General features: G+C 35.7%; 1 protein-coding gene across 9 annotated transcripts in view; it reads left to right on the top strand.

Annotated features, from left to right (window-relative positions):
- The first annotated feature begins 5,975 nt into the window (after positions 1–5,975).
- The window catches only part of LOC102582686 (U11/U12 small nuclear ribonucleoprotein 48 kDa protein), a 26,617-nt gene continuing 18,814 nt past the window's right edge, over positions 5,976–13,778 (top strand). The window contains exons 1-7 of one of the 9 annotated variants that reach the window (XR_001471872.1): positions 5,976–7,377; positions 8,487–8,604; positions 10,080–10,187; positions 10,476–11,240; positions 11,348–11,545; positions 12,100–12,101; positions 12,645–12,662. Coding sequence is in view for 1 of the 9 variants with exons in the window: in XM_006340421.2 (XP_006340483.1) it covers positions 6,029–7,377; positions 8,487–8,604; positions 10,080–10,187; positions 10,476–11,066 (2,166 nt within the window). In the remaining 8 variants the exon portion in view is untranslated. Of the gene's footprint in view, positions 7,378–8,486; positions 8,605–10,079; positions 10,188–10,475; positions 12,853–13,778 lie in introns of those variants that run through there. The other 8 variants (XR_001471877.1, XR_366765.2, XR_366764.2 and 5 more) reach the window with 8 other exon arrangements.

The following is a 13,778-nucleotide window of genomic DNA, read 5'->3' on the forward strand; positions in this document are numbered from 1 at the left end:
AGTAATCAAGCATACATATACTCCACATAGCAAAGAGGGTCAATTAATAACACATATCATGCTCACAGTTACCCGATAATTCCTGAAATTGGCCGAAAACATGATTTCTAAACACCTATGCATGATTCAATAACTACCCAACCCAAATCCCAACTAATCAACATGCATTCACATGCTCAAGCTCAATCTAAGAGAGGGAAGTCGTAGCCTACCTGTAGGCCGATCACGCAGGCTCCAAATCACTTCTCCGGAGCTTTTCCTTTTCGAACGGCCTCAAAACGCTGCCACGCTATAAAAAATAGAGTCACAATGTTATTACGGTCGTTTAGACACTAACATCGCAAGAAATGGAGACGGACCAATTTCGGGGTCAAAACGGGGAATGTGGGACCCGCGCTGGAAATTTCAGAATTAACCCCAAAAATAGGTCCTAATCAGTTCCCTGAGCTCATGTCCCAAAATGGGACACAATCCGGGGCTCGAAAACATTACAATATCAACATGCAACCAAAACCCGAATTTTCTCAAGAACTAGAAATGAAACAGCAGCTGAAATCAGTAAATTTACCAGAAACGGAAGGTCTAAAGTGAATTCCAACACTACCATAACGTTCTCCTCGAAAAATCACTCAAAATAGCCACTAGAATCATCAAATTTGGACTTAGAATGAAGGAGAAATCAAGTTCCAAAATATCCCACAAATTGAATTCACAAAGTAGCCATGGCAGCAGGTGAAAACGAGAATTTACCTCAAATGAAGGTCCCAAAGCAGCTTCTGAGCTCACCAACGTGTTCTCCTCGAAAAATCTCACAACCTAGCATCTTGAACACCCAAATTGGAGCTCTATAGCTCAAGATATCACACTTTTAAAATGAGGGCTGAAAGCTGAATGAGAGCTTTTAAAGGACGAAACTGGTCGCTAAAAAACCCAAAAATCTGGTCGTTAAGAGCCCAAAATCTGGTCACTAAAAGGGCTGCACCAGATTTCAGCTTTTGCTATTTTTTTTATAGTCTCCGACGGGTTGCTCGGGATTCGTTCGGAACCCGATAAAAATAAAATAAATATACTTCCCTACTAAATTCGACACTCCGGACTCAATGGCGCAGTCGGAATTTCTATCAGAGGTCATCTCGATAAAAAGTGAGTCCCACTCCTAAAGCCCATTTTAACCAAAGTCCACCGAGGGGCTTAGAATGAGTCAGGAGGCCTCGGGAGTCGAACGAAATGTCGTTCTAGACCAAACTCGACATTCCGGGGCTAACCGCGCTGATGGAATTTTCATCCGAGTGCATTTTCCAAGAATGTTGACCAAAGTCAACTTAGACCAAATTTCAAAGGTTAAAACGCCTAATGATTCATACTCGCACGAAAGGCCTCAATACTCGTGCCAACCATGCTACTAGCCTAATTTGGCCATTCCGGAGCTGATGGAACTGTCAGAATTCCATTATGAGGTCGTTGACTTGACATTTTGACTAAAGTCAACTATTCAAGCTTCAAGGTCTCTAAAACACAAAAAGTTGCACAAAATCCAAACGTATGACCAGGCGACCAAACAGTCAGTGCCATCAAGTCATAAATCGACTTGGGGTCACTATAAGAATGCTCTAAACGATGAAAAGAAGGCGGGTACACAGAAATGACCTGGAGGGTCATTACAGATGCATCCTTCCAGTATTACTATTTGTTTGTTTTTGTTAAAAGTAGAAGATTAGTCTTCTCTTGCATTGACGTAGCTCATGACTGCTTATTATTCATTCATCGGTATGAATTAGAGCGAGAGAAGCTTGCCATGGAATTGGAGGAGGATAGAATATCACATAAAGAGTGAGAACAATGCATCATTGAGCAATAGAAAAAAAAATTCATAATCTCACTAATCTTACATCTGTTAAAATATGTGAGTTCGACGGTTGTGAACTTCCTTAGACTATCTCGTCTCTTTGAATTGTCCCGAGTTTAGCTCTTTTTTAGAATTTCAAGTGATACTCCACTTAGGACACAACGAGTTGCTTGGATTTCATCTAAATCAATCCATGCTTTTGGTTTGGTTAGTCATTTTCTTAAATATTTCTCCAATTTTAAAGCCTAAGTTGTTTTGGGAGTCTTTAGGTCTGTGTTGTGGTGATTGTTGTGTTTGTGTGTGTTCAACCCTTTTAACTTTGGTAAGTGTCATCTTTTGCGGGATTTAAATTTTCCAGTTAGCTTCTTCGCATTAAAATGTCAAGTTTTTGAGGTCTATGGTGCTCTTTTGGCTGGTAATACGTCAATGTCAAGATTTGTTTGATCATCTTGGATATGCCTATCTCCCTTTTCACTGATTTTATTATCTAGGTATAAAAACTGTATGTTTATATTTATCTGAGTTATTTTTACCTATGAAATGTGCCTTTAAAGTTGAAATTATATCACCATATAATCATACTAAATAGTATTAAACATATGGACTATGGTTGATTGGATTTTTTCCCGAAGAATATTCGTTGGAACAGAAAAGTTACAACAATGTCAGGGATGAGTTATAATTATGATCACACCTCTGAAAATGTATGCACTGAACCAAAATGCTAGACGAGTGAGTTATTTAAACTAATACCACCCGAGAAAAAATATGTCTTTTTAGCTCGACAACGAGCAAACAGAGTTAAATTAAAAAGACGTTTGCTCGACAACTCTGTACCTTAAATTCATATTCTAGGTCGCTAAAGCTATTGTGAATTTCATTTCAAATCTTTTTTATTATGTTGTCATGTAGTTTTATCATCTTCCATAAAGAAGTCCTTACTTACGTGTTTGGAAAACTGGTAAAATGCACTTGAACATTGGACTTCTCTCTTTTTGATTTCTTAGAGATAGTAGGGACTGATGAGGCTCATCACCCTAATATCCTTATAATAGTAAAATCAAAACTACATTATTAACAAGGACCCTTGAACTCAAATATTGGGTCACAATATAAATTCTAAAATCTGAGTTGTGTTAATAAGATTCAACACATAACATTAGAGATGATAGAGCAAAGAGTATATTTGCTACAAAACTCTATCTATAACCAAACAACCAAGAAGGGCACTTCAGCTAAGTTGTCAACATATGTATCCATTTAAAATACCCAAAGAAGAGATGTAAACATGTTTTGGTAAAAATCTGAGATTCATAGAAGCTTAACTCAGAGGCGGGTGTAGGATGATCTGGTGAAACAGTATCAGTAGCCATCTATAGATATTGATGACAATTAAGAATCCAAAAAATGATCTTTCTTCAACTGATAAATTCAATAGATTAAAGAAAGAAAGAAAAATGGGTAGACACTCTCAAATAGGCTCTCAAAGCAAATACAAAAGCAGTAGAGAACGAACTCACATAAACGCCAATCTACCCTTCAATGACTTAATAGAAACAACAAAAGAAAGTTCAGATCATGCCCCCTAATTAATTATTTCGAGCTTGATTATTTTTTAATAATTTGAATGGAAATGTTATAAGGCTTAAAATGGTTGATGATTCAGGGAAACCATCTTCTTCATTTTTTCAAACTTGAGCCAATATCATTTGAAGGTATCTTATATAAATATAAATTGAGTATGTATGGTTCTCTGTTGCAATGTCTGTATGAACTAACTTTCAGGTCTTTCAATAGTATTTCATCATGACAAATATTATTACTTCTTGTAATTCAGTTGCTCACTCACAGAGATGAAAATGTACTAACTTTTGTGGATCAATATATATAGTGTGATCAAGATGAAGAGTAGTGTACATGTTGGTGGATATTTCTGTAAACTTTCTGAATGTAAGGTCCCTCCCCACAATGTCCTAGTAGTTCACAACTATATTTGTACCTGGGTAAAGACTGCTCAGAGTGGAGTTCAAGTGCAAGAACAAAAGCCATAAACAAAAATAGGTTGATAGAATTTAGTAACTTCTTGATCGATTCAAAGCTAGAGCTCACTAAGATTGTTGATCTTTATAAAAACTCTTACTTATTATTCGTATTTTTATTTTTTGTCTCATGTAATTTTTGGTATAAAAATGTTTAGGCGAAATGATCTGATGGATCCCTATACTTGTATGAGTTTGTATTATGGACCCTTCTACTTAACCATTTATCAATTGAGTCCTTAGACTCTTTAAAACATAATATATCAAACACTTTTGACCATTGATCATGCTTATGTGACATTAAAATGAATGAGTGGGCGAGAGAGTGTAACCACATGCATGTAAAGGCAAGTGAAGAACATATTTAAATTTTATTAAAATAAAATAATAATGTCTTTTTGAAAAAAAGTCTTCTTCTTTCCCTCACATCACCTTCATCAATCATCCCCCACCCCCACCCCTATCCATTACCTTTTATTTAATATTTTGATTAATAATTTTTAAAAATAGTTAATGAAGATTATTTTGACGTGCTATTAATTTATGTGACATGGATTTGGCATGTCATCTATTTAAGGGAGAGTAGGCTACACGCATGATAGAAGGGGTTTAAAAATCATCTTTTGATTGAGTTTAAGGGTTTAGTTGGTAAAGAGTTAAGTAGAAGGATCCACAATACAAATACATACAAGTTCAAGGGTCCATTAGATCATTTCGCCAAATGTTTATTATGGTACTTGGTTTCTCGAACATATTTCCTAGGTAGATCAAACACAATAAATTATATTAGAATTTAAATTGTTGGGCCCGTGCTAAGAACCATCTAGTATAGAAAGAAACACAAGGCAAGACAAACAAAACTCATCAGGGAGACTTCTGCGGAGTGAGTCAGACTTTCGAATTAATAATAGGAAAATAATTATAATTGTTTCAAAATTAAATAGATTACAATACAATATACAATATATTGATAATTGACTTAGACTTTCGAATTAATAAATAGTGATTTAAAAAAATAAAAAAATTAGTTCCACTAACCCCACTCCTCATTTAAGCCTAAATCATCAAATTTACATTCAAAATTGATTCCTTTTTTTATGAAATCTTACCTGGGCTGCCTCGATTAACTTAGTTGATTTCAAGTACTGAAATTGATGGCGTAAAGATGAAACGTATGCTTCAAACAGTGTATCATCTGAGGAACTTTTATACTTCCTCCGTCCCATTTTATATGATGTACTTTGATTTGGCACAAACTTTAAGAAAAATGGAAAGACTTTTAAAACTTGTGGTCCAAAATGAATGATAGAAATTTGTGTGGTTGTAAATTATTTCATTAAGGGGTAAAAAAAGACATTTTATAGGCAAATTGTTACTTAAAATAGAAATGTGTCATTCTTTTTGGGACTGACTAAAAAGGAAAGTAAGTCATATAAATTGGGACAGAGGGAGTGTGTTGCATCTTGATTTGGAGGGTTTGGATAATGAGAGATTGGGACGGTCAGAAAAGCCAAGAGGAAGCTTATGGGGACTTACTCTTCACTTCTTCGAGAATCTCTGATTCTCCGATCGTCTAGCTACATTGTATCTTTCATTAACGAAATTGTAGATGATCATGAAGCAGACACTCAAGAACAGAATTGTCTCATCTCCCATTCGACTAGTTTCATCCTCTTTTCGTTCCGGTCCAGCTAGGAGCTCTTGTTATAGCGATTTTCTTGCTCTCCATGTATGTGTTGTTCTTTTCTTTTTTTTTTATTCGGTGTCGGAGTTCACATTGGAGCTCCGATTAAATTTGAATCACGCACTGCAGGGCCCATTCAGAGGTGCGTTGTTCTATTTCTTCAATAAGGGCGATGGATTCATATCGAAAAATCTACTTCTAGTACTTACTTTTAGAAATTGATTAAGGATAGATTTAGGGATTTAAATAGTTGAATTAGGGATTTACTTGGTATAAAGATTGATTTTGGGTTATAATTTGGGTGTAGGTCAAGTTATTAGGATGAGTTCTTAATTAGTGGGGTGTCTTTTAATTATGGATAAAAATTAAATAGATATTGAATAGATAGACTTACTATATACGCAATACATACACAATATACTTAGTTCGTCAACACGTCGGCCGAGCATTAAGGACGAAATGAATCCATTTCCTCCGCCGCCCCCGCTACCACTGCCACCGGTCTCCGCCTTTCCCCCGCCACCGCTACCACTGCCACCGGCCTCCGCCTTTCCCCTGCCATCGCCACCACCTTACTTCCACCACCCTACTCCAACCAGTGCTCTGGCATATGATCTTCCTGGTGCTCTCTCATCCCTTACATCTCTCCTCAACCTCTCTTCAACTACTCTCAACTCTCTCTCCTCTCTTCTTCCTATACCCCTTGTTCCTCCCTCTCCTTCTCCAGCTCTAATCCCATGCCCTTTCAATCCCAACCATCGTCTTCCCCTTTCTTCCCTCTTCTCTCACTCTCTTCATTGCCCACCCATTTCCTCTTCATCCGCCGATTACATTCAAACCCTAATACAACACCTCAAATACCCCCATACCCTTCACTCATCCAATCCCTTTACCTTACCCTTGCTTGAATCACAGTCTGACCTTTGCTTCTCTCTTGAAACATACCTCGATTTTGAAAATCCCACTTTCTGTTATTCTAATTGTCCTGGTGTTGTTTCTTTTCCTATTAGGGGAGAAAATGCCAATCCTCCAATGCTCACTTTGCTTGCTGTTTTATCTTCCGAATGTGCTAATTTTGGTCAAAATTTGATGGGGTTTCCGAAAGAAATTGTTAGTCAGCTTCTTCCTTCGGAGGTTTATGCAATTAGGAATGAAACGGATCATTGGAATGAGTTTCCTTTTATGTATTCATATCGTGTTCTTCGTGCGATTTTAGGATTAGGGATGAGTAGTGTGGAGTGTTTATCTACGTGGGTAGTTGCTAATTCAGCTAGGTATTATAGTGTTGTACTTGATTTAGCAATGAGGGATCATATACTTGTACTGTTTAAGCTTTGTTTGAAGGCTATAGTTAGGGAATCTAATGATTTAGCTAGTACATTTTGCAATGGAGAAGCTGAGGAATCAGTTTTGAGTAATCGGAGTTTTAAGTGTCCTGTCTTAGTTCAAGTCTTCGTGTGGTTGGGAACCCAGCTTTCTGTATTATATGGAGAAATGAATGGGAAGTTGTTTGCGATCAACATGCTAAAGCAATGTATCTGTGACTGTGCATTTAGTTCTTGTATGTTCAATGAATCTACTGATATGAAAAGTGGGGATGACAATCTTCAAGAGCCACAGGAAAGTGGTGAACCACTTAAAAGAAGAATGGAGAATGAGGGAACAAATGTAATGGATGAAACACTCTCTAAAAGCGCAATTTTTGTTTCCCAAGTAGCAGCAGCTGTTGCAGCATTGTATGAACGATCCATGCTTGAAGAAAAGCTCAAAGCACTAAGGAGTTTACCATCACTTCCAGCTTACCAACGGTATATTACCTTTGCTCTTCTTAGAATGGTATTCTGAAGATGTCCATATGTCTAGATGTGCATCACAACATCCCAAAAAAAAAAATGAGAAGGAAAAACACAAATTCAGCAACTCTTACTTAAGTGTTTTATTAGTTTTTGTTTTTATATTACTGACTATTTTCTTCGGATCCTAGCGTAGATAAATGCTATCCGACTTGAATGATCAAATTTTGCGTTTAGAGTTTCATACCCAGGCACGTAATCCACTTGCCAACTGATCCTTCTTTCTTTTCTTCGATTTTAGATGGTAAAAAAGAGAAGACACTTGAGCTTTTTTTTGGACAAGTGCATGCTTTCTGTTTAGAAGATTAGTCTATGCATTGATGTCAAAAGTTGGGGGTTAACTTGGTTCAAATTGAAGTTATGATTCATGAATGATTTTGCTACTAAGCCCAGACCCAGAGTTTCAACTGGATTTATAACGACCATACATCTAGATGCATAGGACAATAACATAAAGTTGAAGGGATGAAAAACATATCTTTAACTGTGTAGAAAGTTGTATCTGTCTCACAGATGATTTATATGCAGATGAATAAAAAGTTCTTGCCAGCCCTCTGGTTTGCGATAAAATACTTTCTTTTTGGCTAAGCTTTTGTGAGGCCAAAAGTGCTTATTCTTAAAATTGAGGTGTTAGGCCAGACTTTTAGGCGAAAATAAGTGTTTTTAGGAAGTAGAAGAAGTTGTTTCTCAGAAGTACTTTTTTTGGAAAGCAGTTTTGAGAAAATATACTTAGAAGCACTTTCTAAAGTCTTGGCCAAACACTAGTTACTGCTCAAAAGTACTTTTCAAATCGATTAATCAAAGATATACTGCTTCTCACCAAGAGTACTTTTTTGAAAAAAACCCTTTTCAAAATAAGTTGATTTCAGAAGGTTGGCCAAACAGGCTTAGTAAAGTAGTGATGTGCAAAGATAAAGCGTCTACAATTTGTGCAAAGTTGTTAAGAACAGGAGTTCTTTATTGCTGTTTTTTTCTTCTGATCTCACTCTTTTCTTCAAGCATGAAATAAAAATATACTTGGTGTATTTTTCCTATAGTATATTGCTAAACAGTTTTCTTTGCAGATCGATGGAGCACACTTATATTTCAAATAAAGCAGATGAGGAACGGCAAAAACGCCCTAATTACAAACCCCTGCTTGAACATGATGGACTTCTGTGGCAGCGTTCGCGAAATAATCAGGTGTGTTTGCTTGTCAAATGGTACTTTGAGTCATTGCTGATCTTGAAGCAATAAATATATATAACTCTACGGGGATAACCAGTGTAGAAACATTTGGGATAGAAGTAGCTTCTGAAAGTACTATCTGCTTTTGGGAGGTTAAACATTAAGAGCATTTTTGCTTATATTTCTGTTTTTCCGACCCTTCAGATCTTCTTGAGAAAATTCATCCTAACAGAATACAACAAATGAAAGTATGCTTTCTGTTTTATCCTTTCTTCATGGTCTCTTCTAGCACTGAATATAGACGTGGTGCCAAAAAGACTGTTATTTTTTAAAGTTTAATGTGCTAATTAATAAAATACAAAACTGGAATGTGTTTCAATATGTTTGTGTCTGGCTAGAAGTTTCGAATTCATTGCACTTGTTAGTCAATCTGTTTGTGGATGTGTTACTGTGTGAGAACAGTGCACTCTGCTAGTAGTGAAGGTTGCAATGGACCAATTTATGCTTGCTGCACCATAGAAATTTGATGTGAAATTTAAGATCACTTATTACATACAAGGGGTCGTTTGGTTGGAGAGGTTAGAAAAAGTAGTCATGGTAGTATTATTTATTGTGTGTTTGATGACATTTTCATTTCCAGTATAACTTATACGTTAATTGAGCTTGTATCTCATATTGGTTGCAACACGGAAGAACTTGTATTGTCAGAAGATGTACAAGTATTATTAATCTCTGCAAAACTATACCTGCACCAGAATCTCAACTAGTCCATGAACCAAAATGACCCCTGAGTGGCATTTACAATTTCTTTTAAAAAATTTAGTGAGACAATTTCGGGTTATAGTATGGAGGATGAGCAATCACTAAATATCATATAAATGCATCTCGTACAAACTAAAAACTCTTATGAAAAGCTATATTTAATAATTATTTGGATTTTTATAAAATCTACATTAAAAGGTATTGATAACACTTTTTCTGTTAAAATGACTGAAATATCCTAAAGCTATTTGTCAAAAATTATAAATCTAAAAATATTTCTACATAAATCAGATGAATGATGGAGAAAAAGTATAGAGATAATTAAAAGTTATGTTTTATGTGGAGTACTTCAGAGAGTTAAATAAACATATTAGGGATACCATCGTAAAAGGTTTTGTCAAACCAAAACTGCATATAAGCTATAAAATCATAAGTTAGGGGTAACCAAACTTAAGCATTTGGTCGATTTTTGCTTATAAGCGCTAGTTTGACCAGCTTGTTAGCATGGTCAAACACCTCTTAGCGTTAAACATTTTCAGATGATAAAACTTAAGACCCTGATTCCTTAAAATTCAGTGACTTAAATTCTTCAGTATGCGAAATTCACTTAAAATTGGTGAATTAAAATATTATTTAGTGATATGCAATTTAACTTTAAAGCTTCAGTTACATTAGTCTTATCAATTTGATCCTTACTCCTTTCTTAATCTTTTGCGTGGCATTTTCAGGACACAGATAGGACAAAGACTAGAGAGGAATTATTAGCTGAGGAAAGGGATTACAAACGTAGAAGAATGTCGTATCGCGGGAAAAAGTTGAAGCGGTCAACAACACAGGTACATTTTGCTTCTTAAGATTTGACTGTGTTTTCTCTGTTGTTTTTCTATCAAGTCATGTATATCATTGACCTAACTCTGAGTTTGTTCCTTCAAAAATCAATTTGCGAAGAAGAATTCTATTGATGCCCATCTGGTAATGCAGAAAGCTTTGTGGACTTCAATTATTTGCACTCGTTATAGATCTCGATCTTTTTGTCTACTCATTTTGTGTATTCAGATACTTCTTTCTGTTCCCTATACACCTTATTCTTTTACATCTTCATTGATGTCCTCTTCTACCTTTAGGTTATGAGGGACATAATTGAGGAATACATGGAGGAAATCAGGCAAGCAGATCCCATCAATTGCCCAACAAAAGGAGCTGAAGGGACCAAATTTCCGCCGTCCGCATCCTACAGGGTGGATAATAATAATTATAAGGATAAAGCTGAGTCTGGAAAGAGGCAGCCAGATTCGTCTGCTTTAAGCAAAGTAAGGGAGGGTGGTTATAGGGAAGAGTTTCATACTGATGGAGAAGTCAATTCAACAGATTGCAAAGATGATTATTCTGAAAATATGGAAAAAGCATCTCAGTGGCATCATCGACATTTAGTGGCCCAGAGAAGTAATGGGAGGTCCAGACAGGACAAAAAAGATTACTCTAGAAGCCCAAATCAGCGAGTTGGTCGTGCATATTCACGTGAGAAATCGATCAGCAAAGAGAAGAGAGACTATTCAAATGATTCTAGATTAAATTTTTCCAGAAGGTACCACAAATCAATTGAGGAGAGTAGTCCACATAGGGAGAGAGGTGATCGTCATTTTGACTTCAAGAAACGGAAGGCAAGGGATGCTTCTGATGATTTTGAAGACCGATATGATCCTTCAGGACCTTAGAAAAACTGTGACAAAATGTCCCACTATTGCAGCTAATTCTCTTTTTGTCAGGTTAATCTGGCTATGTGTTGATATTGGAATGGCATCTAAATCAGAATTTATTATGATTGGTCTCATCAGAAAAGAATTTCCTGTGACTGGTGCCTTTTGTGGTCTACCGGTCAAATTGGCTAGGTAAAGCAGCTATGGGTTTGACTAACCTAAATACTTAAATTTATTTTGCTTTTTCAGGAAAGACTGAATTCATATTGCTGGTTGATTTTTTCCTTAAAACCTTGCAGTAGGAAGTCATGCAGGTGTCCGCAGTTTATGCACTTCTGTATCCTTCCATGTATCCTTTATATTGATTTTTCTTGGCATTGTCTTAAGATTTATTGTTCTCCGCCTTTTTTCCCTATCCAAAGAAATAATTTGCAAGTGGCGTAGGGTATGGCTAAAACCTCAGTGATAATGTTCTTCATGTGCACATCATATATATAGTAAGTTGTTCTTTACCGTAGTGCTGGGTATAACTTGACCTGAAATGTAAACATTTGTTGCTGAGTTCCTTTTTATTGTTGGAACAGATATTGTTGCACAGATCTAATGCTAAATCCTTTTGGTTTGTTGGTTGTGCTTCAATGTACAAGTGTAAACACAAGTTATTAAAGTAAGATTTGCTTAGTTACATTCTTGGTTCACTGTTGGGTGAAGTATCTGGTTCTAAGGGACTCAAAACTTAATTAGCTTTAGGCATGTTGAAGGCGACATTCCAGTTATGAGATTTGCTTGTATAACTGTACATTACTATACAGGAATAGTGTGTAGTATTATGGTAGCAATAGTTTTTCACTTACATATAGGTAGTATCATGTATGTTAGTCATATTACAGAGGACATACCTGGTAGAAGAGTGCTTGATGCAGCTTCAGGTGTTGGCCTTTTGAGTTGCAATCTAATTGTTTCTGTACTTCCCACAGCGGATATTGAAAGTGGGCAGCTCATCTGCACTCAGAAGGTGCAAGAGCCACACCAAAAGATTGGATTCCTGTAGTAGTAGTCAATAATAATAGAGCTGAATCCTTGAGCACTTTAAGCACATCTCCAATCAGTTTGATTGTTTTAGACAAGTCTTATAGGGATTCTTAAGGTGGCAACTATAACAAAATCTTGATGCCTAGAGGTACCTGAATTGTGCCAGTTAGGAGAAACTTGTTATTTTGCTAAAGGAATTTATTTCTCCCCGTGAATGAGAAAGTATCTGATGATGAGCTTCTAGACTGACATGAAAGGTCATATACAAGATAAAACAAAATTTTATTTTAGAAAGTTAAACTTAGTATACATGCTAGGTTCACATCTGGATAAGGTATCAAGTTCTTGGTCCCTCCGTTGACTCCGCATATGCATGTTGAAGATGACATTTGATATTATACAGGAATAAGACATTAGTTTTATGGTAGCAATCTTTAACTAAATGCATATTGGTAAGTATCATCATGTGCATTAGATATATTGCAGAACATATACAGTTGATGCTGCTTCAGGTGTTCAATTTTTCAGTTTGCAGTCTAATTGTTTTTGTGGTTTTAATTGCAGACTTAGAAAGTGAGGCAGGTCACAATAAAGATGTCCATACAAATACCCATGTGAAGCATTAGGATCTTGACGGTCTCCTAATTAGGCAACTAGTGTTGTATACTTTTAATGCCTTTATATACACTGAATTGCTTTGATATGTATCTACAAAGTTTGTGCTGACCTACATACAATATTGAATATACTATGAATATGGTGATAACTGGTAGGCTGCCATTTGTTTTAATTAAAAAGTAGGATTGAGCTACTGGATGCCAATAACAATAGTGGGATATTTAGCACTTCCAAGTTTACCAATATTTCTAACATTAACAACGCCAGCTGGAAATATTGTAAATCTTTAGCTCAAAATACAATAGCTCATTCGTGATATACAACATTATATATATACAAAAGTTGCTTCCGTTTTCTTCCTTGAATCCAAGTATCAGATTCATTCTAAACACCTCAGAAATTACACCGAATCATCCCCATATATATAGCAATACCCATGGGACTTGTCCAAGTGCTTACCTGAAGCGAACAAATTATAGCAAAGGAAGAGATGGTGTTTATGATGTTGTTAGGCTATGACTCTGTCCCATTTTATGTGACACTTTTTGACTTGACACGGTGTTTTAAAAGGAAGATTTTTAAAATTTATGGTCTAAAATCATTTTTAGATATTTGTGTGGTTTAAAATCATTTCACTGAAGATAAAAGTTTGATTGTTTCTAATTATGACAAGGTGACATTTTTTTCCGAATGGACTAAAAAGGAAAGAGTGTCACATAAAATGGATGGAGGAGATTACTTTTAATTTACACAAAAATGGGATGGAGGGAGTTACTTTTAATTTACACAAAAATTGCGCAAAATTAGGTGAGAAGATAAAGGGTGTGTTTGGTATGAAGGAAAATGTTTTCCCTGGAAAATGATTTCCTGGAAAACAAGTTGATTTTTGACTTATTTTCTCATGTTTGGTTGGTGACTAGAAAATATTTTCCGAAAAAGATCTTTAGTGTTTGATTTATTATGAATGAAAAATGTTTTTGAGAAATATCTTTTATTTTTACTAGAGTAGAAAATAATTTTTGAAATTGAAAATATTTTTTAAAAACAAACTTAAATTTATTTATTTTTTTGGGGGGGGGG

The sequence above is a fragment of the Solanum tuberosum genome, unplaced genomic scaffold (genome assembly GCF_000226075.1).
Source record: "Solanum tuberosum cultivar DM 1-3 516 R44 unplaced genomic scaffold, SolTub_3.0 scf00018, whole genome shotgun sequence".
Classification (NCBI taxonomy): domain Eukaryota; kingdom Viridiplantae; phylum Streptophyta; class Magnoliopsida; order Solanales; family Solanaceae; genus Solanum; species Solanum tuberosum.